The sequence below is a fragment of the Paroedura picta genome, chromosome 5 (assembly GCF_049243985.1).
Source record: "Paroedura picta isolate Pp20150507F chromosome 5, Ppicta_v3.0, whole genome shotgun sequence".
NCBI lineage: Eukaryota > Metazoa > Chordata > Lepidosauria > Squamata > Gekkonidae > Paroedura > Paroedura picta.
In genome coordinates, this window is record NC_135373.1 from 126,106,167 (window position 1) to 126,130,154 (window position 23,988).

The 23,988-nt window shown below is 50.9% G+C and overlaps 1 protein-coding gene across 2 annotated transcripts; it reads right to left on the reverse strand.

The window, feature by feature from the left end:
- Nucleotides 1-10,708: 10,708 nt before the first annotated feature.
- LOC143838660 (neo-calmodulin-like) lies at nt 10,709-23,405 on the reverse strand. Of its 2 annotated transcripts, none has more exons than XM_077340377.1 (2): nt 22,530-23,405; nt 10,709-11,031 (listed from the first exon to the last, which is right to left on the reverse strand). In XM_077340377.1, exon 1 carries the CDS (start codon nt 23,005-23,007, stop codon nt 22,558-22,560), a length of 450 nt encoding a protein of 149 aa, XP_077196492.1. In that variant the 5' UTR covers nt 23,008-23,405; the 3' UTR covers nt 10,709-11,031; nt 22,530-22,557. The 2 variants fall into 2 exon arrangements, with proteins under 2 accessions (XP_077196492.1, XP_077196491.1); XM_077340376.1 differs by having other exon boundaries at nt 10,709-11,028; nt 22,530-23,401.
- Nucleotides 23,406-23,988: the final 583 nt, after the last annotated feature.

Below are 23,988 nucleotides of genomic sequence, written 5' to 3' on the forward strand. Positions count from 1 at the left end.
CTGGGGCCAAGGGACCAAGCCCTATGAAGATAGGTTGAGGGACTTGGGAATGTTCAGCCTGGAGAGAAGGAGGTTGAGAGGGGACATGATAGCCCTCTTTAAGTATTTGAAAGGTTGTCACTTGGAGGAGGGCAGGATGCTGTTTCTGTTGGCTGCAGAGGAAAGGACACGCAGTAATGGGTTTAAACTTCAAGTACAACGATATAGGCTAGATATCAGGAAAAACTTTTTCACAATCAGAGTAGTTCAGCAGTGGAACAGGCTGCCTAAGGAGGTGGTGAGCTCCCCCTCACTGGCAGTCTTCAAGCAAAGGTTGGATACACACTTTTCTTGGATGCTTTAGGACGCTTTGGGCTAATCCTGCGTTGAGTAGGGGGTTTGACTAGATGGCCTGTATGGCCCCTTCCAACTCTATGATTCTATGATTCTATGAAAAAGTATGTATGCACACGAGAGCTTTGTTCAATCCCTAGCATCTCCAGTTGTAAAAGTCTTGCAGGAGGTGACAGGAAAGACCCTCCATCTAAGACCCTGGAGAGCAGCTGCCAGTCTGAGCAGACGAGACCGACCTTGATGGACCTGGGGCCGGATTCGGTATAAGACACCTTCAGGTCTTCATGATATAGGAACAAAGAAAGCTCAACCCAAGATTCTACTACAGATTAATCTTTCAAAGCTAGCTAGTTCAAAACTTCACATTGTCAATGGACTTTTGCGGAGGTGGGAAACTACCTGATGTTCTTGTCTGGCTTTTTCCCGAGTTCAAAGGGGGCCTATTTTGAAAGCGGCTCTCCTGTCACTGCGTCACCCTGCGGATTGAGAAGCTGTGCAGATTTTAGCCTTGGCTGCCTTGTTGATCCAGAGAGAGAAACGCAGGGTGGAAACGGCTTTAAATAACACAATCAGGGATTTGAGGAATGCTATGAGAGGCCAGGAGGAGATGCCACAAACAAGCCACACTAATAATAATAATAATTGTTATTGTTATTGTTATTGTTATTGTTGTTGTTGTTGTTGTTATTGTTATTGTTATTGTTATTGTTTTAGAGAGCTTTTTTTAATAGAAAGAGACTCATGAGGCCTGAAGCTTTTATGCACCCTCTTTCCTGGACCGTTGGAGGTGGAGAGTGATGAGGGTGGGGTTTCGGAAGGGACCTCAGTATAGTATAAGGCCATAGAGCAGGAGTAGCCAAACTGTGGCTCTCCAGATATGACTACCATTCCCATGAGCCCCTGCCAGCATGGGAATCCAGATGGACATCTGGAGAGCTACTGTTTGACTGCCATAGAGCCAGCGTGGTGTTGTGGTTAAGAGCGGCAGCCTATAATCTGGACAGCCGGGTTTGATTCCCTACTCCTCTCCTGCATGAAGCCAGCTGGGTGACCTTGGGCCAGTCACAGTTCTCTTAGAGCTGTTGTCGCAGAGCAGTTCTCTAGCAACCATCCTCCTGAGGCTTCCCAGTTCCTGAGAAACCAGCCAAGATGTCAGACTAAGATGGGACAAATGGCCTGTGAGTTTTTCTGTCGTCTCCAAGGCAGGTCTCCAACCAGGAATAAACCTCAGTTCGGAATCTGGGTTTAAGGCAAGAAACGAACCACAGTTTGACATTTTGTTCAGCTCATGCACCTCATGTCCAGAGGAGGGCGACAAGGATGGTGAGGGGTTTGGAGACCAAGATGTAGGAGGAAAGGCTGGGGGAGCTTGGTCTGTTTAGCCAGGAGAGGAGACGACAGAGAGGGGAACTGATAACCATTTCAAGTATTTAAAAGGCTGCCATGTAGAGAGATGGAGCAGAGTTGTTCTCTCTTGCCCCGAACCAATGGAATGAAATTAATTCAAAAGAAATTCTGTCTAAACATCTGGAATTCCATCTAAACCAGGGGTAGTCAAACTGCGGCCCTCCAGATGTCCATGGACTACAATTCCCAGGAGCCCCTGCCAGTATTCGCTGGCAGGGGCTCCTGGGAATTGTAGTCCATGGACATCTGGAGGGCCGCAGTTTGACTACCCCTGGTCTAAACATCCTCGCTGTCTCCAATCCTCTCTCTCCCCTGCCCCCCATCCACAAAAGAAAGAAAGAGACTCCTGCTGTGCTTGGCTCCCCTCCCCGCTCTGAGCTTCCCCAATCAAGTGCAGAACACTTTCTGTTTCAATTGGGGGGAGGGGGATAAAGGAAGACCCGAGTTCAAATCCATCTGAATTCAGCAGGATCCACAATGGAAAAAAACAAAGTTATCGCAGAATCAGCCCGGGGGTCCGTCTATTCAGCATCCTTTCTCACACAGTGGCCAGCCAGTTCCTCACCAGGGCCAACAACGAGGCATAGAGGCCGAGGCCTTCCCCTGATGCAGCCTCCTGGCTCTGGGATTCAGAGGTTGACTGCCTCTGAATGTGGAAGTTCCCCTCAGTCTCAGTGCTCAGTAGCCACCACTAAACTTCTACTTGAATCTTTTGTTAAGCCTTCAAAATATTCTCCAGCACTCATCGGCTGGCCTGTCTTGGGAGCTCTTGGACGGCTACGAAGATGTCCATTTGTGTGGCCCGCAATCTGTTTCTCCTTCCCTCTTGCGACGGGATTAATCTCCAGAGCCTTGCAAACAAACCATTTCATGTGGTCCGAAGCCACTGAAAATAAAGCCCTGAATTCCATGGACCGGCTCTGTCATTTCTGGAGGAGATCCAGAACAGAGGGGGGGGGGGTTGTGAGGGTTTTTTATTCCCCTTTGCAGGCGACGTTAGCTGGGAACCATTCATGGTGATGCGTTCGAAGGAATCCAGCCTTGCTGGTAAAACATCCCAGATTTAGAAAGAGCCAGGGAAAACGGGGTCTAAAAATAAAAAACACATTTTTCTTCCTCTTTTCTTTTAATTCCAGATAATTCGTTTTCCCAGACATTTCGTATTTATGGCGTCTCTATATCGGTAGACCGATCACTCCTGGAAAACAAATCTATTTTAGACATGAGAAATTGTTTTAAAGTGTATGAGAAACACAGCCCATGGAATAGGCCCAAGAGCGGTTCATTTGCCCAGTAGTCCCGGAGCGTGTCCAGAGGAGGGCTACAAAGATGGTGAGGTTCAAGGGGGTGGCAGGAGACAGTGGATGAGAGATAGGGTTTTGAGTGTCCTGCATAGTGTGGGGGGTTGGACTAGATGACCCATGAGGTCCCTTCCAACTCTAGGATTTTGAATTCTATGATTCTATTATTCTAAATTCCATCTAAACCTCCGGAAGAAGTTCCTGACAGTTAGAGCGGTTCCTCAGTGGAACAGGCTTCCTCGGGAGGTGGTGGGTCCTCCATCTTTGGAGATTTTTAAGCAGAGGCTGGAGAGCCATCTGACGGAGAGGCTGATCCTGTGAAGGCTCAAGGGGTGGCAGGTGACAGTGGATGAGCGATTGGGATGTGAGTGTCCTGCATAGTTCAGGGGGTTGGACTAGATGACCCAGGAGAACTCTTCGAACTCTTATGATTCTAGGATCTTCCCATGGACCCATAGATATAACAAAAAGTCCCCAGCCTTTTTGCAGCCTGACACTCCTGACACTGTGAGGTGAGCACAGCCCCAAAATGGCTGCCACAGGAGGCGGAGCCAGCAACAAAATGGCAACTGCTGTTTACCTTCAGTCACACCAGGAAGATCCTTGTACCATGTCTACTATAGCTACTTCTAAAGCAACATTTTTAAACATCTGCCCAGCCAATCAGAAGCCTCATTCAGGAAAAGCCCCATGTGGCCAAAACCTTCTGTGAAGGTTTGGCAAGTTTCAGTGGATGAGCGATAGGGTTAGAATCCTAGAGTTGGAAGGGACCTCCTGGGTCATCTAGTCCAACCCCATGCACTGTGCAGGACACTCCCTATACAGGTTCCCTCCCCTGGCACAAAGAATAGAGAGCATCACTGCCGCAGAGAGAGTGTTTATTTATGGGAACAGCCATGTTGGATCAGGCCAATGGCCCATCCAAGCCAACACTCTGTGTCACACCATGGCCAAACCCAGGTGCCCTCAGGAGGTCCACCAGCAAGTTCAGAACTCCAGAGCCTTCCCACTGTGACCCCCCCAAAAGCCCCAAGGAGACAGACCACCACTGCACCAGAGAGAGGGTGTTCCATCTACACTTTGTGTCTAAGAGCCACTGATGGACCCCTAGTCCAGCAGATGTTCATCCAGTCTCCTCTTGAAGCTGTCCATGTTTGTAACCACCACAACTCCCTGTGGCTGTGAATTTCACACGTACATGACTCTTTGGGTAAAGGACTTCCTTCTGCTTCATATGTTTTAAAATCGCAATTTGGGGCTGCTTTACTGCCTTCAGCTTCGTCCTAAAGATCAACAGTGAGGGCCCAAAGCGCTCCTCCCTGGGGAGGCTGTTCCCGAATTCTGGGGCCGCCACCGAGAAGGCCCTCCCCTGTGTGCCTATCGGATCAGCTCCCTTGATTGACGGGACAGTCCGGAGGGCCTCTCCCTGTGATCTCCATTCCCGGGCAGGAATGTATCACAATATAGCTTCCATTCCAGCCTCTCCGTCTTTGAAGGAGAGATTGCATTACCCTGCATTTCGCGCCTCCCTTGCCTGGTGCCAAGTGGGCATTTCGACTTCAGACGGAGCATTGTGCCGTAAGCCCCGGGCTCCCAGTTCCGTGTTGGCGCTGGACACGTCAAAGGAGAGATTGCATTACAGTTTGTGCGGCATTCCTTCCCAGGCCCCCTCGGAGACAGGTGCCAGCATCGAGGTGACCTCAAGAGCTAAAACTGTGTCACAAACACACGGGCCAGATTTCATTGGGGTGGCTCGGTGTCCAAGGAGGCTGCAGCTCCATTCAGACATAACAACGAACCAGAATTGGGCAGGAGGGGGGAAAGGAGCTTGGCCGTCTCCTGCCTCAAAAAGGGCCCCCTCCTCTCAAGGAATGCTCTGACCTTGGAGACATTATGGGTCGCCCAAAAAACTAGACTTGGAGGGTTAGGGATGCCAAACCTAGGCTGCAAAATCCCCGGAGATTTGGGGGAGGAGCATAGAGGGGGTGGGGTTAGGGAGGGGAGGGGCTTCATCAGTGTCAGCATGACCCCAATGAAACCTCTCTTCTCCCCAAACCCCACCCCCTCAGTCTCCACCCCCAAAATCTCCAAGTATTTCCCATCCCAGAACTGGCCACCCTCCCCAAATGCCACCCTCAGATCCCCAGGAATCCCCCCAGCTGGAGTTGGCAACCCTACTGTCTCTTATACACCCCAGGAATGAAGGGGGACTCGCTGATCACTTTTAGTATCCTCCAGTCCCGTTCATGATTTGCTCAGTCCAGTTCTGAGAATCCCCATCTCAGCTCCGGGGAAATTGGCTTCCTTCATCAGGCTGGCTCTAATTTTCCTGCCCCTTCTTGGCATCTGGTTCTGTTTTGGTTTTTTCCACTCCTGGGGCAAAAGGAGTGCGTCGGGGACAGGTCCCTGGGCAGAGGAATGTGGACAGAAAACAGGAGAGAGATGTGTTTAGTTGCACTCTGAAAATAGCGGCGTGGGAGGCGTCAGGGGCATTCCTGAGCGATCTCAGAAGGTTTTGTTTTAAAAAAACCCCAAAGCCATTCTTCCATCTCGTGTGGCTCTCACTGCCAGCGCACTGCGCAGCTATGCGCAAGGTGGTGGGGAGCATTCCCGGTGTTGGGACGTTTTTGTTTTTGCTGCAGCATGCAGGATTCTACTCAGCTTTCTTTGCAGAGCCCAGAAATTATGTCTCAGACGAATGGTCCAAAACAATGAAGCCTGCTTAATCTTGCCTCGCCGCTAGCCTCACCCGGGGTGCGTCTGCACTGAGGATCTGCCAGCTGTCGCTGCCCAAGATACTCCGAGCAGCAGGGCTCAGCTGGAGCAGGCAGGTAACCAGCCTCCAGGTGAGGCCTGTAGTTCTCCTAGGATTACTGGTGAAAAGGGCTGCTTTGGAAAGGGGAATGTGTGACATTCTACCACCCCAAGGTCCCTTCTCTCCTAAACACTGCCCTCATCCAGTTCTGCCCCTCACCTGGAGATGACAACCCTCTAGGGATGGTCTTCTCCTGAATGACCCACACAAACACACGTCTCCCTACCCCTCTGGTTTCTTTTTAAGCCACCCTTATGCAGAGCGCCTCCTCGCCCATTTTGTCCTCTGATCAAGCCTGTGAGCTCAGTTAGGTGGAATCAGAGCACCTTTCTCAAGGGCAGTGAGGGGGTAGGGGGAAGGATTTGAATCCAGAACCTAATCTGGCCCTCTAACCGCTCCCCCACACTGTCCCGCTCATGAAGGTGGTCGAATGGAGCCTTTGGCATGTGCTCCCCCATGAAGAATAATTCAGGGTGCCAGGCCAGTTCGAAATATCGCTCTGCAGGTTTCTTCTGCTGCGTTTTCAGGGGTGGGGTGGGGATATCAGGGAGGTGCGGAGCAGCGGCAGACAAATGCCCCCCTCGCCGTAACCTTTCATTGGGCATCACGGTCACGTTGCGAAGTGAGGGGCCCTACCGTTCTGTTTCCGACCCACCATGGTCTTCAGCCTTCATCTGCGGAGCCTAGCCTGGCATTTTTGGGGTGCAGCCATTTTGTGTGGCCGATTCTTCCTTTCTTCTTTCCTCTCTGCAAACGAAATTTCTCCTGCTGTCCGCCCAAGGATGGTTCTGGGTGCTGAGAGCCTTCAATCAAGGTGCCTGGAGCACCTTCCCTTCCTTAAAATCCTTCCCCTGCCCACCCATTTGTGACACCATGGTTTAAGGCAGGGGTAGTCAACTTGTGGTCCTCCAGATGTCCATGGACTACAATTTCCATGAACCCCTGCCAGCGTTAGCGCTGGCAGGGGCTCATGGGAATTGTAGTCCATGGACATCTGGAGGACCACAGGTTGACTATCCCTGGTTTAAGTTATTGGCTGTCCCATATGAGCCTCTTTGTGGTTGTCGAGCCTTATATAATATTTGTTGAACATTTGTAAGGTCATCTGACTATATATGGTCATGTTAATCTGCCCCCCTCCCCAAATGGCCAATGATGAGCTTGGAAGGGGTGGGGAGGCATGCAGGTAGCGAGCCCATATGAGAAAGGCAAGCTTTAAGAAATCATCATCATCATCATCATCATGGCCACTCCCAGGCAGACTGGCGGATGGTTTTTTATATCGCAATTAAAAAATACAACCCCACCATACCCACCAACTCTCAACCCCCCACCCTGCTCCCCTTCTGTCAAACTCAATGGACCGTCGGTGTCCTGGGGCAGCCATTTTGTCACTGGCTCTGCCTCCTTTGGCAGCCATTCTGTCATTGGCTCTCGCTCTCTCTCTTAGGGCAGCCATTTTGTTATTAGCTCGGCTTCAAAAGCAGCTATTTTGTCATTGGCTCTGCCTCTTGGGACAGCCATTTTGTCCCTGGTTCTGCTTCCTGGGGCAGCCATTTTGTCATTGGCTCTGCTTCCTTTAGCAGCCATTTTGTCATTGGCTCTCTCTCTCTTACGACAGCCATTTTGTCATTGGCTCTGTTTCATGGGTAGCTATTTTGTCACTGGATTTGCCTCTTGTGGCAGCCATTTTGTCCCTGGTTCTGCTTCCTGGGGCAGCCATTTTGTCATTGGCTCTGCTTCCTTTAGCAGCCATTTTGTCATTGGCTCTCTCTCTCTTACGACAGCCATTTTGTCATTGGCTCTGTTTCATGGGTAGCTATTTTGTCACTGGATTTGCCTCTTGTGGCAGCCATTTTGTCCCTGGCTTGGTCTCCTGGGGCAGCCATTTTGGGGTTGTGCCCATGGCCTTTCTTCATAATTCCAAGTAAACCCACTGACTTCAAATGTGGAGGACTCCTGCATATCCTAAAGAAATCAACTGTGTTTTTTTCTATTTTTCTCCCCTCCATAAAGGTCATTTGTGGGTTCAGGAACCACCATCTGTCATTTTTTTTTCCTCCAGAAGTTCAATACATATAACTGATTGGCTCATGACACATTTATTTTTCCTTCTAGCAAGCAAACGAGTGTTTATATTCTATTCCCTCTGCGGTCAGGATAGGCCCCAAACGAATAACCACCAGGGGTACCGATGGGGTCTATAAATACCACAGCCCTTCCCTGCATTTCACCAGAGTCTGACCCTGCTTTTTTGGAACCCTGCTGATGGTTTGTTTCCTGAAAAAGGGTCGTGATGGCCTGCATTGCATTTGCATTTCATTTAAGGTTGCCAGCTCTTGGTTGGGAACAAACTGGAGAATTTGGGGGTGGGGCCTAGAGAAGGGGAGGGGCCTCAGCAAATTCCAGACTCCAGTGCCATAGAGCAGGGGTGGCCAAGCTGTGGGTCTCCAGATGTCCATGCAGCAAGGGCTCATGGGAATTGTAGTCCATGGACATCTGGGCTGCACTTCCTTTCCCCCCCCTCCCACTGTCGATCCTGCTGAATTCAGATCGATTTGAACCCGAGTCTTGCTGATTCGTCCCCCCTGAATGGAAACAGAAAGCCATTTGCACGAGCATGAGCCGAGCGGAACCAGAAGCAGCCTCACAGAATGAGGCAAATCTCTGCTGGAAAAAGTGCGGGATTCTGGAGCACAGTCACTTTAAAACAGATTCCGAAAGGAGGGCAAAAATAAATCTTGGGAGGAAAGTCTTGCAACTGGGAACCAGGAAGTTTTTGAACTGGCACCCAGCCAATCAGGGACAGACCTCAGCAGGGAGGACGTTAATCTGGCAACACACAGATCTATACTTTAATACTGGTAGCCCTCAGAGCAGCTTGATCAATTATACCGAGTTATGTCCGCTTCTAGATATCACGGGGGAAAGGTAGGGTCACCACAGCTCAATCATGCCTGTTGCAGAGGGAAAATTTAAAGCGCCCCAAATCAAAATGGAAATTGAATTCAGTGTAGATGGCAGGGATTTATTCGGAGTCGAACTGGGTAGAAAGCCCTGCGCAGAATCCACCCTGGAGAGCCACAGTTTGTCCACCCCTACCATAGAGTCCGAGCCTCTTGTGGCGCAGAGTGGTAAGGCAGCAGACATGCTGTCTGAAGCTGTCTGCCCATGAGGCTGGGAGTTCGATCCCAGCAGTCGGCTCAAGGTCGACTCAGCCTTCCATCCTTCCGAGGCCGGTGAAATGAGTACCCAGCTTGCTGGGGGGTAAACGGTAATGACTGGGGAAGGCACTGGCAAACCACCCCGTATTGAGTCTGCCATGAAAACGTTGGAGGGCGTCACCCCAAGGGTCAGACATGACTTGGTGCTTGCACAGGGGAGACCTTTACCTTTACCATAGAGTCCAGCCTCCTAAGCATCCATTTTCTCCAGAAGAACTGACCTTAGTCATCTGCTTTCAAAGGTAGACTCTGCCAGTGAGGACCTGCATAAGAAAGCCTTCCAATATGATTCTTTCTCTCTTTCCTGCAAATGTGGTTACAGTTCCCAAGTGCTGGCTTGGTCCTTACAGCATGGAAATGCTCTTGGTTGCCAGCTCTGGATCAGGAATAACCAAGAGACTTTGGGGGTGGAGCCAGGAGTGGGTGAGATTTGGGGCAGGGAAAAGACCTCAGTGGAACATAATGCCATGGAGTCCCCCCTCCCTCCAAATTATCCCTTTTCTCCAGGGGAGCTGATCTCTTTAGTCTGGAGTTGAGCTATAATTTCAGGGGGTTGGCCTCCCTAAAAACGCTTTTCAACTCTCCTAGCACCTTTACCTAGGGTTTACAATCCACAGGGGAAGATTGCCCACTACTACAGTTGATTTCCAGACTCCAGAGATGGGTTCCCCTGGAGGAAATGTCTCCAGGTTTTGTTCCAGATACTCTGTCCAATAGATAAGTATTTGCTTATAAGTGTGCTTGAAAGACTAATAGTATGTATTCATGACATTTCTATGTGTATTATATTTACTTATTTACTTATTATCGTTGTACAACTAAAAAGGTAAAGGTAAAGGTATCCCCTGTGCAAGCACCGAGTCGTGTCTGACCCTTGGGGTGACGCCCTCCAGCGTTTTCATGGCAGACTCAATACGGGGTGGTTTGCCAGTGCCTTCCCCAGTCATGACCGTTTACCCCCCAGCAAGCTGGGTACTCATTTTACCGACCTCGGGAGGATGGAAGGCTGAGTCAACCTTGAGCCGGCTGCTGGGATTGAACTCCCAGCCTCATGGGCAGAGCTTTCAGACGGCTGCCTTACCACTCTGCGCCACAAGAGGCTCTTCGTTGTACAACTACTAATTTCATATTTGTATTTCCTAAGATTTGTCCCTTGACAAAGCCAGCAGGTGAAACACGTTGGGACTTATATGAAGTAAGAATTTAAAAAACATCCAAACAGAGACGACTCCCTGGAGAAGAGCCTAATGCTGGGAGCAACTGAGGGCAAAAGAAGAAGGGGACGACAGAGAATGAGGCGGCTGGATGGAGTCACTGAAGCAGCCTGTGCAAACTTAAATGGACTCCGGGGAATGGTAGAGGACAGGAAGGCCTGGAGGGTCGTTGTCCATGGGGTCGCAATGGGTCAGACACAACTTCACAACTAACAACAACAACAAATTGTTGTCCCAGTGCATCTGTACTATTTCATAATTGTTTCTTCACGGGAACCTACCCCTCCCAGTTCATTCATTTTTACCAGGAAGTCCTGGCAACCAACCTTAAGGGGAAGAACACCCATGTGCCTTATGCTCCAAGCTGGAACTCTTGGAGCCAGTGTCCCAAAGAAAGGAGCCATGACCCAAAGAAAGGAGGCAAAGATCCCTTTATTATTTTCTGCAAAGGCCCAAGACGTCACCCGTAAGGCCCGAAAATATTTTCCTTTGGCGAGTCTCCGGTTTGGCCCGGAAGAACCCCATTGAGAATGTTCTTTTGCATGTTCTGCCAGTTCCGTTGCAATTCTGGGTGTTTCGCCGGGGGCCAAATCTCCTTTTAAGAAAGGATGAAGATGAAGGAGCTTAGATTGTGTCTCGACATTCTTGGTTTCCAATATTCGCGTTCCAATCAGGTTTCAGCTGCGGCCGAGGGAACCGGGAGGTCTTCGAGTCCCAAGCGATCCCCACAGATGCTGCTGGGAAAACCAAGAGAGATGAGAAAAACAGATGAAGGGGAAAGATTTTGTGCGACCTGCAGCGCTGGGACATAGAAGGGTGTTGACTCGGGCAACCATTGCCTTTGGGGGTTTAATTGCCACCCAGTTGTACAGCCAGACATAGCTCAGTCTAGCCCAGGGGTAGTCAAACTGCGGCCCTCCAGATGTCCATGGACTACAATTCCCAGGAGCCCCCTGCCAGCATTCGCTGGCAGGGGCTCCTGGGAATTGTAGTCCATGGACATCTGGAGGGCCGCAGTTTGACTACCCCTGGTCTAGCCTCTCGGCTGCTGCATCACAGGAGAAGCCTTTGCAGAGGCGCATTGTCAAAGGCCAGGGCTCCCTGTCCATTTTTATCCCACCTTTCCCCCAAGAAATTGGAAATGGTTTCTGTTCCCGGTTCTTCCTTCCTTTTTCATCGTTTCTTAGCAAACCTTACAGTCCACCTTTTTGCATCCCCTAAGGCAGCGGTCCCCAACCTTCTTGTAGTCGGGGACCGCCTCCGAGGGTGGAAGAGAGCCGGCGGCCCGGCCTCTGTAGCTGCACGTAAACGCGCACGCGCAGTTGCCGCACATGCGCATTTTCGCCACTAGGTGGAGCTAACACGCATGCGCAGAGCTGCTGCGTGTGTGCGTTTTCGCCATTAGGGGGTGCAAATGCGCATGCGCGGCAGCTCTGCGCGTGCGTGTTTGCGTCGCTGGTGTGCCGGCGGCCGTGCCTTCCTCTTCCCCCCCTCTCACAGGTACCGGGCCACGGCCCGGGGGTTGAGGACCCCTGCCCTAAGGGCCAGAAAGGCGGTAGAATAGGCATTTATAAAAAGAATACTTAAAAAAAGAAACACAGAAAAACATTAAAGCAATAAAACCCCGCAGCATTAAAGCAATAAAAACCAAAGCTAAAATACACATACAAAACCCATAACAGCTTAGAATTTTATGCGCATTGTTACTTTATTCTGATCCCCTAACAGCTGTTTGACCTTCTGTATTACACTTATAAATTCTAAATGTTTTAAAATTAAATGTTAAACTAATTATTTTTTAAATTATAAACTTTACAAATAATATTTTTTTTTAAAGGGAAGAAAGGAGGGATCAATGAGGTGATGCCGAACTAAATACAATAGCTTCACCTGTTTGCAGAAGATAGCAACAGAAGGGGACAGACACACCTCAGTTAAAAGGGGAGACATAGCCAGACCTTTGGTGCCGTGACTGAGAAGGCTCTCCCCTGGATCACGCCCTCCTAAGCTCTGAAGGAAGCTTAGGCTAAGTTTAAATAGGCAAAGGCTGCTTAAAGTATAAAACAATTGACAATTGAAACAACTTTGTAAGAAGAGGAGAGGGAGAGAGAGTCTTAACTGATTAACTGTTGCCCTTCTTCTGGCAGCAATAAAGGGAAAGAAGCAGGAAGTCTCCAATTGTGTCAGTCATGATGTAGGAGGTGGGTATTTGAAAAATACAAGGAAGTTAGTAATCTAAATACGCTAACAACACCTCTCCTCCAATGCCCGCTTGTATGCTGTTGAACGATGAACATGACAGCAGGGGAATCTGCCGTATGACTTCAGAAGGATACTGCAGTGGTCAAGGAAGTTCACCTTTACTGCTCAGAACGACCCTGCGAGGTGGGCTAGCTTCCAAGAGGGGCTAACTGGCCCAGGACCACTCAGGTGAGCTTCCATGGCAGAGTGGGGATTCAAACCTGGATCTCCCAGGACCTCGTCTGATGCCCTAACCACTAGGCTACCTGACTTGCGAAGGGGAGATGACTCAGGCTGATGGGAAATTATACGTCCGCCAGTCTCACATGCTGATTTTATCTGGCTAATGAAATGTCGTGTTCTGTTTGTGTCTTTGCTTCCGGTCGCTGCATGGTTAACCACTTGTGGATTCTACGGAGGTAAGGTGGGAGAGAAATAAATTTAACTAAAAACACGCAGAACTTTTGAAAACTCTAGAAACTCCCTTCCCAGTGGTAAGTCTTGCTCTCAAAATGCATTTAAAGTGCTTTGAACACTGAGAAGGAGCGATGCCTACCACATAAACGTTTCTCCACTGTTGCACGTAAGGGAGGAGACCCTGGCTCAGTGGGAGAACCTCTGCTTGACATGCATAAGGCCCCAGGTTCAATCCCCACCATCCTTAGTTTAAAGGATCCGGGAGTAGGTGATGGGAAAGACCTCGGCCTGAGACCCCAGAGAGCAGCTGCCTGCCGGCGTCGGCAATACTGATGGACCAAGGATATGATTCAGCAGAAGGCAGCGGTGTGCGGAGGGGCTGTGGCTCAGTGGCAGAGCCTCTGCTTTGCATGCAGGATGTCCCCGGTTCGATTCCTGGCATCTCCCGCTAAAAGGATCAGGTAGTAGGTGAAGTGAAAGATCTTGGCCTGAGTCCCTGGAGACACACTGCCCGTCTGTGTAGACAACCTTGATGGGCCCAGGGCCCAATTCGGTATAAGGCAGCTTCATGTGTTCATGTGTTTGATTCTCACCACTTCTTACAACAGGGTTGCGCCCAATGGAGCCTCTGTCTACTACTTTAGTGTCCTCAAGTTGAGCGGGATGCAGTCCTCAGGCAGCATGGTGTCACCTCTTGAGGCATCCACATGTCTTACCCTGGCTGTCCCTTGAGGGAAGGTAGAATCAGCTGCATATTAACTCCCAAAGTGCTAGTTTGGGTGTTACAACCTATGGGGCTCAGGTAAAAGTCCAGGGAGGATGGTCCATGTTCTTCACATGGCGTGCTATTAAAATTTCCATTAGACTTAATTAAAACACTCCATCCAACGTGCACAACACAGCAAACATGTACGGAATGTGCCAGGCCCGAGGTCTGATGATGGTCACTGGATGACCTGGCCTCCCTGACGGGAAAGACGCATAAATTGGGGGGTGAATCTAATGCTGGATTTTCGCAGGATTGCTCAAAGGGACTTCCAAAAGTCCGAGCAGGAAACCTCTAAATATCAGGTGCTGTTGCAGGAGTGGGTGGTTTTGCTCAGCTGAAAGCAAGAGGCTGGGCTGGATTTATCGCTGCTCGGACTTTTCCGGATTGGCATTCTGCCTTTGTGGATAAACTCTGCAGAATCACATAACTGTATATATATTGTATGGAATTGCACAGAGTTTAAACACATTCTAGGCTCCCCTTTTACTGTCCCCAATATGTACTTGGAACTAAAAGGGTATTTGGCAGGAGAGAAAAGAACAGTCTGCTAGGTGCAGTGGTTAAAGGTGGTGGCTTCTAATCTGGTGAGGCTGGTTTGATTCCCTGCTCCTCCATATGCAGCCAGCTGGTTGACCTTGGGCTAGTCACAGTCCTGATAGAGCTGTTCTCAGAAAACAATCCTGTCAGAGCTCTCTCAGCCCCACCTACTTCACAGGGTGCCTGTTGTGGGGGGGAGGGAGGGAAGGCAATTGTAAGCTGCTTTGAGACTACTTTGGGTAGTGAAAAGCAGGGTATAAAACCAACCCTTCTTTTAAATCCCACTTTTTACTTCCTGAAGGAGTCCCCGTGCAGTTTACAAACACCTTTCTGTTCCTCTCCCCACAACAGATACCCTGTGAGATTGGTGGGGTTGTGAGAGCTCTGAGAGAACTGCTTTGTGAGAAAAGTGCTAAGAGAACTGTGACTAGTCCAAGGTCATCCAGCTGGCTGCATGGGGAGGAGGAGTGGGGAATCAAACCCTGTTCTCTAGTTTAGAGTCTATTGCTGTTTAACCACTGCACTACTATACTTAACCACCACACCAAGGGAAGAGAGAACTACGGAAAGAAAGTGTGAACACAGAAAAATACACCCATTTTCCACATATGGTGGTAGAAGTGGGATAAGTCCCATTTTACCACAACAGGTTTGGAAGGCTTTGCTTATCATCACTGGTACGAACCAAAAGCACAGCAAATTATACATAAATATCTTTTCCAAGATTTCTCAGAGTTAAAGTTGCAAACCTCCTTGAGAGAACTTGAGCTTCTGTGGAATTACCACTGACCTCCAGTCTATTGAGATCAGTTCCCCTGGACAAAATTTGGCAGGTGGACTCCAAGGCATTATGCCTGTCTGAAGTCCCTTTCCAAATCCTGCAGTCAGCCCCCAAATCTCCAGGAATTTCTCAATCCAGACTTGGGAGCCCAACTCTGTTCCCCTTCTCGTTCTTCTATTCTCTTCCCCACAGTCTGGATTGGAAGCTCCTTGAAGACAATTTTCTTCTCCTGTAAAGTTGCCAGGTAGCTCCCCTTGATAGAGAGGCATCCGTTACAAAAACAACACTAGCCTGTACCTAGGACAGAACGCATCTTGGGCCTTCAAAGCTCGGCAATCAGCCTCACGAATTCGTTGTAGTTCACTTTCCCGTTCTCGTCCAAGTCGGCCTCCTTGACCATGGCCTCCATCTTCTCAGCCGTGAAGCACTCCCCGAGATGGACCAAAATATCCTCAAGGGAGCGCAAGGCTGTCCCCAGCTCCTCGGGGGTGACAGTCCCATCGCCATCTTTGTCGAAGTGGGAGAAGACTTCTTTGAATACATTGAGTTGGGCTTCAGAGAGCTCGTGAGCCATGCTGCCTGCTCTTATCCTTCACCCAGCTTTGATCCCTCACTGGCTTATCTGTGGCAAAACAGGAAGAGCTGGGCACAAGGAGGGGGAGGGACAAATGAGCAGTCCCCGCCCTCTGTCGCCTTGGGCCTGGGTTTGGTGTCTTTGAGGAGTAACCACACAAAGAAGAAATGTCACAAAGCCTCTCTACAGCCTCAGAAACATATGGCAAATGGAGCTTCCATCTCATTTTGTGGCATGTTGTCCTTGCGGTGACCTGTGAGGGAGGAGAGGCTGAGAGAGCCCTGAGATTACTGAAGAAGAGTTGGTTCTTCTATGCTGCTTTTCTCTACCCGAAGGAGTTTCAAAGTGCCTTACAATCGCCTTCCCTTTCCTCTCCCCACAACAGACACCCTGTGAGGTGGGTGAGGCTGAGAGAGCCCTGATATCACTGCTCGGTCAGAACAGCTTTATCAGTGCCGTGGCGAGCCCAAGGTCACCCAGCTGGCTGCATGTGGGGGAGCGCAGAATCAAACCCGGCATGCCAGATTAGAAGTCCGCACTCCTAACCACGACACCAAACTGGCTCCTTGGGTCCAATGGCATCTTAAGAGACCAACGAGATGTTGGAGGCATGAGACCCAGTTAGTGCAGGAAAGCCCAATTCCATCAGATTTTAAAAGTGTCGGACCCAGAACCAAGCCCCGTGGCCCCCCTTTACTCACCTCCTTCCAATCGGATAACAGCTACTCTTTGGGTGCAGTTTTTTAACCAGTTCCTTAACCACCCACTCATCCAAAAATCCAGTCTGCAGTCCTCTGGTTTATTTGATTAATTTTATTTATTAATTACTTTTATAAGCCGCCGTTCTCCGCACAGCTGGCTCACAGTGGCTCACAACAAAGGAGAGAAAGAACCTGCCCAGTGGCTTAATGAAAGATCAAAGTTTAAGAGTCTCTGTTATCTCTTTTATTTACACGCGGACTTTGCTGTATTTCTGGAATCGTCCACTTTTTTCCTGCCGCACTCACAGTGGCTCACAACAGGACCTTAAATATCTGTAACCATTAGGGGCTCTCCACAGGCTTTTGGGCTAGTAAAACTATAAAACCATTAAATTCCCCTCCCATCCTCCCTTCCCACCCCCTACCTATGCATTTACCCATCAGAACTTCATGGGGAACTTTGTCAAAAGCCTTATTGAAATCCAGGTAGGGCAGAGGTAGTCAACCTGTGGTCCTCCAGATGTCCATGGACTACAATTCCCACGAGCCCCTGCCAGCAAATGCTGGCAGGGGCTCGTGGGAATTGTAGTCCATGGACATCTGGAGGACCACAGGTTGACTACCCCTGAGGTAGTCACAGCTTAGCCCCGGTTGGATTTCTTCAGCCCCTGCACCAAACTAGATTCGAGTCTGGGAGAACCTTTGAGACCAACAGGATAAAAGCTCTGGAGAGTCAAAACTCCCTGTGTGAGACACAAGTTGGAGTGGGGGGTCCCGATCCGGCCAAGCAAGCGATGACTCTCAAAAGCTCACCCCCTGAAAATCCTGCCGGTCCCTGTAGAACTGGAAATTACTGGCCTATCCACACAGCTGCCCTCTGAAATTACCCAGTCCAAATAGGAGACTATCCTTCCCCAGCTCTCAAAAGGTAGGAGATGCAGTTCTTCTCCAACCGCCATGTTCTTCACACGGTGTGCTATTAAAATTTCCATTAGACTTAATTAAAACGCTCCGTCCAACGTGCACAACACGGCAAACATGTACGGAATGTGCCAGGCCCGAGGTCTGATGAGGGTCACTGGATGACCTGGCCTCCCTGACGGGAAAGACGCATAAATTGGGGGGTGATTCTAATGCTGGATTTTAGCAGGATTGCTCAAAGGGACTTCCAAATGTCCGAGCAGGAAGCCTCTAAATATCAGGTGGGGACATGATAACCCTCTTTAAGTATTTGAAAGGTTGTCATTTGGAGGAGGGCAGGATGCTGTTTCCGTTGGCTGCAGAGGAGAGGACACGCAGTAATGGGTTTAAACTACAAGTACAACGATATAGGCTAGATATCAGGAAAAAGTTTTTCACAGTCAGAGTAGTTCAGCAGTGGAATAGGCTGCCTAAGGAGGTGGTGAGCTCCCCCTCACTGGCAGTCTTCAAGCAAAGGTTGGATACACACTTTTCTTGGATGCTTTAGGATGCTTAGGGCTGATCCTGCGTTGAGCAGGGGGTTGGACTAGATGGCCTCTATGGCCCCTTCCCACTCTAGGATTCCAGGAGTCTAGTTCAGCAGTGGAATAGGCTGCCTGAGGAGGTGGTGAGCTCCCCCTCACTGGCAGTCTTCAAGCAAAGGTTGGATACACACTTTTCTTGGATGTTTTAGGATGCTTAGGGCTGATCCTGCGTTGAGCAGGGGGTTGGACTAGATGGCCTCTATGGCCCCTTCCCACTCTAGGATTCCAGGAGTCTAGTTCAGCAGTGGAATAGGCTGCCTAAGGAGGTAGTGAGGGGGACTCACTGGCAGTCTTCAAGCACAGGTTGGATACACACTTTTCTTGGATGCTTTAGGATGCTTAGGGCTGATCCTGCGTTGAGCAGGGGGCTGGACTAGATGGCCTGTGTGGCCCCTTCCAACTCTATGATTCTGTGATTCTATGATTCTAGGTGCTGTTGCAGGAGTGGGCGGGTTTGCTCAGTTGAAAGCAAGAGGCTGGGCTGGATTTATTGCTGCTTCTGGGATATTTCGTTCCCCCCTCTTCAGAATTCTTGCCCAAAGCAAGAAGGACCTTTGAACACACAAACACACGTAGCTGACCTCTGTTGAATCAGACCACAGGTCCTTCCGGTTCTGTATGGCCGGCTAAGGTCTTTCCCATCACCCATTGCCTGGCTCTTTTAACGGGAGATGCCTGGATTGAACCTGAGACCCTTTATGTGCCATATATATACACCGAATCAGACGCTTGGTCCATCAAGGCCAGTCTTGTCCTATTCAGACTGGCAGCTGCTCTCCAGGGTCTCAGGCTGTCGTCTTTCCCATCTCCTCCTGCTCGGTCCTTTTAACTGGAGATGCCGGGGATTGAACCAGGGACCTTCTGCATGCCGAGCAGAGGCTCTGTCACTGAGCCAGGGTCTCAGGTGAAGGTCTTTCCCATCCAGACCTGCCTGGTCCTTTTAACTGGAGATGCCGGGGATTGAACCTGGGACCTTCTGCCTGCCAAGCAGAGGCTCTGTCACTGAGCCAGGGTCCCAGATCAAGGTCTTTCCCATCCAGACCTGCCTGGTCCTTTTAACTGGAGATGCCAGGGATTGAACCTGGGACCTTCTGCATGCCAAGCAGAGGCTCTGCCACTGAGCCAGGGTCTCAGGTCAAGGTGTTTCCCATCCCCTCCTGTCTGGTCTTTTCTAACTGGAGATGCCGGGGATTGAACCTGGGACCTTCTGCCTGCCAAGCAGAGACTCCACCCCTGAGCCAGGGCCCATTCTCTGAGCTATGGTTCCTTCAGCTTGTTCCCACAGGTTCTTGCTTATTCAGATGTGCCCACGGCAAGGGCCAGGTGGAATGTGGTTCTGCTAGTGTTGCTGGTGAGGGACAGGACAGGTGACATGGCTCCTGCCTGTGCCATCGGAGAGCTTTGAAGTCGGGCTGCTTTGATCCTCACGGCTGCTTTGATGGTACGGCCGGCGTCATCCTAGGCCAGGCCTTCTCTACCTGGGATTTCTCGATGGCCCTGGAAGGGTTTCCCAAACGGGTGGGAGTGAATTAACTTTTAAGATAAGATATTTCTTAAATGTATTAAAAATGTATCAGGTGATGTGTCCGTATATGGTCATGTCAAACCACCCACCTCCCTCCCCAAATGGCCAATGAGGGGCCTGGAGGGGGTGGGAAGGGGAGGGGATCCGGGTGGGCGTGTCCACAGCTCTGCTTCCCAGCCACATTCTGCAGGATTGCACCACTTATGGGGTTTCTTGAAGCCTGAAGAATGTTTCAGGGGTTTCTCAAGGGTAAAAAATGTTGAGGAAGGCTGGCCTAGGGGGAAGTGGGGCAGTTGCCAGGGCCTAGGGTTTCTAAGAGGGCCTTTTGCTGCTCCAGTTATAAGGGACAACAATGTCTTTAAGCCGGGGCCAGTTCCAGGTTGGGGGCACCCCTGTCTGCCCCCCACCAGTCCCTCTCCCTCTTCCTTCCCACCCCTCCTCCCCACCGGCCCAGGGACCCTCCTCCTGCTTGGAAACTGCCCCACTGTCCACACTCAGGGGCCGTCCGGTCGCCCGCCTTTCCCTGGCAGAGAGAGCTGTCCGCCCTGGGTCGGAATCGGAAGGTGGAATTGAGTTAAGAACCAGGAAGTTTTAAAAGATCTGAATGCCCAGGCCCAATGATTTTTGCATTTATTACAAAGTAAGTAAAAAAAAATAGATGTATGGTGAGGACCAAGAACGATTACTCTTGAACCCAATCCAGACCCATTTCGGCCCCTTGGGGAGCCAGCGTGGTGTCGTGGTTAAGAGCAGCGGCTTCTAATCTGGCGAGCCGGGTTTGATCCTCTACTCCTCCTGCTCGTTATGTCAACTGGCTGACCTTGGGCTAGTCACAGTCCTGATAGATCTGTTCTCGCAGAGCAGTTCTTACAGAGCTCTCCATTCCCACCCATCTCCCAGGGTTGCTGTTGTGGGGAGGGGAAGGGAAGGTGATTGTTAGTCATGTTTGAGCAGTGAAAAGCGGGGTATACAAACCAACTCTTCTTCTTCTTCTCAGTGGACAAACGAATAGCCTTTAGCAAGGAGCTGGGGGGGGGTCGGTGGAAGTGAGCCCCACCAAACGTCCTGGACTCTAGCAGGTGCCCCCCCACCTCAGGGTACCCTGACACTGGGCCTCCTCTCAAAATTCAACTGGAATCCCACAGTCTGAGGCATTGTGGTGGTTGACAGAGGTAGTTTGTGCTTCCTCTGCAGAGCAAACCTCCATTTTCTTGGGGTTCTCCCATCCTATTACTGACCAGGGTTTAGCTTCTGAGATCTGAGCAGTTCAGGGTTCACACATCAGAAGAAGAAGAAGAAGAAGAAGAGTTGGTTCTTATATGCCGCTTTTCCCTACCTGAAGGAGGCTCAAAGCGGCTTACAGTCGCCTTCCCTTTCCTCTCCCCACAACAGACACCCTGTGAGGTGAGTGAGGCTGAGAGAGCCCTGAGATTACTGAAGAAGAAGAAGAGTTGGTTCTTATATGCCGCTTTTCCCTACCCGAAGGAGGCTCAAAGCGGCTTACAGTCGCCTTCCCTTTCCTCTCCCCACAACAGACACCCTGTGGGGTGGGTGAGGCTGAGAGAGCCCTGATATCACTGCCCGGTCAGAACAGTTTTATCAGTGCCGTGGCGAGCCCAAGGTCACCCAGCTGGCTGCATGTGGGGGAGTGCAGAATCGAACCCAGCATGCCAGATTAGAAGTCCGCACTCCTAACCACGACACCAAACTGGCAGCAAGGAAGGGGAGAAAGTGCCCTGAGCTTGCTTCAATTGTCCAGTTTCCTCTCCCGCCACGAGAAGAAAGAGCAGAGCAGGAAGATCACAAAGGAGGGAAGAAATGAATAGTGAATGAAAGGACGTTTGTCAAGAAGTAGAGTGACATCAAGTTAGCATTGATCTTGGGCCAGTGGGATCTGAGTTCGAAACCCGTCCGAGACACAAAGCTGACTTGGGTGACCTCGGCCTGTCCAGTCACCCTTAGTCTACCCCTACCTCACAGGGTTGTTGTGAGGATAAAATAAGGAGGGGAGAAACAGGTGTTCCACTATTCAAGGAAGCGTGAGATGAAAACGTGCTAAAGCCTTGAGCTGGGAAGCCGCCGCTTCAAATCTCATCTCAGCCTCCTTTTCTTCCCAGCCTTGGAAGCCTAGCCCATCCGCCGCATCAGGAAAATGAGACCGGCCTACCCTGTAGGGCTGTTGTGAAGATTGCCCCAATAAGGTTTGCAAAAGCACGTCGAGCACGGGAAGCGTGGCATGTACAAAAGATTATGAAGGATACAAAGGACTTTTAACCTGGCTTGTTGTCAACTGAGGAAACCTGACGCTGCCTTTGAGTCCAAAAACAGGCAAGGAAGTCTACGTAGGTGCAACAGCTGCTAGCCTCCCTTCATCTCTTATGACCTCAGAACCTCCCATTAGTCTGTTCTCCCCAGTTAAATTGTGGTCTGTTAAGTGCTTTCGGGTCAAGGAAGGGACCTTTCGTAAAAACCTGCCTTTGCAGAGCCCCTCGTACCCCCCATGGCCCAGCACTTATTAAAGCTGCATTATCTCATCAGTTGATCAGTCAGATCCCTCCCTTTCGGCCCACTAAAAACTCAACTCCGATTAATCGGGCAGTGGATTTTCAATTATTTCGTTGCTGCTGCTTTGTTAAGCGTGATACAAAATTGGTGGGCAGCAAGCTTCTTCTTTCCTGCAAGGAAAGCCTCTTCTCTTTCGTATCAGGAAAAAAATTGTTCACAGTCAGAGCAGTTCAGCAGTGGAATAGGCTGCCTAAGGAATCATAGAGTTGGAAGGGGCCATACAGGCCATCTAGTCCAACCCCCTGCTCAACGCAGGAAAGTGGTGAAGGAGGTGGTGAGCTCCCCCTCACTGGCAGTCTCCAAGCAAAGGTTGGATACACACTTTTCTTGGATGCTTTAGGATGCTTTGGGCTGATCCTGCGTTGAGCAGGGGGTTGGACTAGATGGCCTCTATGGCCCCTACCAACTCTATGGTTCTATGATTCTCTCCTACAAGGACAAGCGGACGCCAACCCTGCGCCAAGCACCCAAAAACCCCGCCCAGGTTTGGGACCACCCTTTGGACTTCGACACAAATCCGTGCGGCGTGAATCGCCGCACAGACTGACTGATGAAAACGCAACAGGCTGTTTTTTTCGGAAACGGGGGAAGCCCTCAGAGGCATTTTTAAACATCGGTACCTCGATGCCGTGACGCCGGGCGGGCCCTCTACTTGTCCATCATCACCCGCACGAACTCCTCGTAGTTCACCTTCCCGTCCCCGTCCCTGTCGGCCTCCTTGATCATCTCGTCCACCTCTTCGTCCGTCAGCTTCTCCCCCAGGTTGGTCATGACGTGCCGCAGCTCGGCCGCGCAGATGTACCCGTTCCCGTCCTTGTCGAAGACCCGGAAGGCGTCCCGGATCTCCTCTTCGCCATCCGACTCTCGGGTCCTCTTGGCCATGAGGGAGAGGAATTCGGGGAAGTCGATGGTGCCGCTGCCGTTGGCGTCGATCTCGCTGATCATGCCCTGCAGTTCGGCCTCGGTCGGGTTGTGCCCGAGGGACCTCATGACGGTGCCCAGTTCCCTGGTGGTGATGGCCCCGTCGCCATCCTTGTCGAAGAGGGAGAAGGCCTCCTTGAACTCCGCGAGCTGCTCTTCGGTGAGGCGCCGTGCCATGCTGCCGTCTCGGATCGCTCGCCCGGCTCCGTGTGTCTCAGGAGCGCCGCAGCCTCGCTACCCCAGCCGAAACAGGAAAAACTGGCACGGGGAGAGAAAGGGTTGAAGGCCACCCACCCACACCCTCTCCAGGGCCTAAGGCCTGCCAGCGGGGCCTCCCCCTCTCTGCGGTGATGAAAGAGGGGAGAGGATGAGACTTGCCGGGGCGGGCAGGGCCCTTGTCGGGTTCCCGGAGGTAGGGAGTGCCCCTCAATCAACACCCAGCGCTTCTGCAGGCCTAGAAAGGGAGAGAGACGGAGGGGGGCATGACAACGCGCCAGGTGGCTTCTTCACACGGCAGAGCCCTGCTTGAGGTTCCGTCCGCAGGAGCCTTCGTGCTTCTGGTTTGGGGCACTTTGAGTTCACCGCTGGGGAGTGGAGATTGTTCTTCCCCAGGTGCTCTGCCGGCATGGCTACGGGGCGTGCTTATCTTCCCCAGATTCAGGCCTTGATGGAGTCTCCTTCAGGCCAGGGGTCTTGAGGTCAGTTCCGGGAGCTGAAGACTGGATGAAAGCGGGTGGACCAGGAGTCCCCAAGGTGGTGCCCGCAGGGACCATGCCCTGCCCCCTTCCCTGCTGCCATTCTCTCCAGGGGGACTGATCTCTGTAATCTGGAGATCTGCTGTAATCCTGGGAGATTTCCAAGGCTCTCCTGGACGACGGCAGTCTTCCCAACTGGGCATCCGGAAGGTCGGCAAGGAAAAGGACATCAGCTTTGTGTGTTTACAGTCCCGCTCAGTTAGCAGATTTGGGCCGCTCTTGCTTGTTTCCCCTCTTTCAGCTCGGGTTGCCAGCCTCCAGGTGAGACAGGGTACTCCAAGGTAACCTGTGTGCACAGAGGTCTCCTTGGAGTACCTTCTGCATTTTGTCTTCTGTCTGTGCACACACACCTCCTTCTTTCTTGTCTAATCTCCAGGTGGGACCCAGAAACTTCCCAGAATTG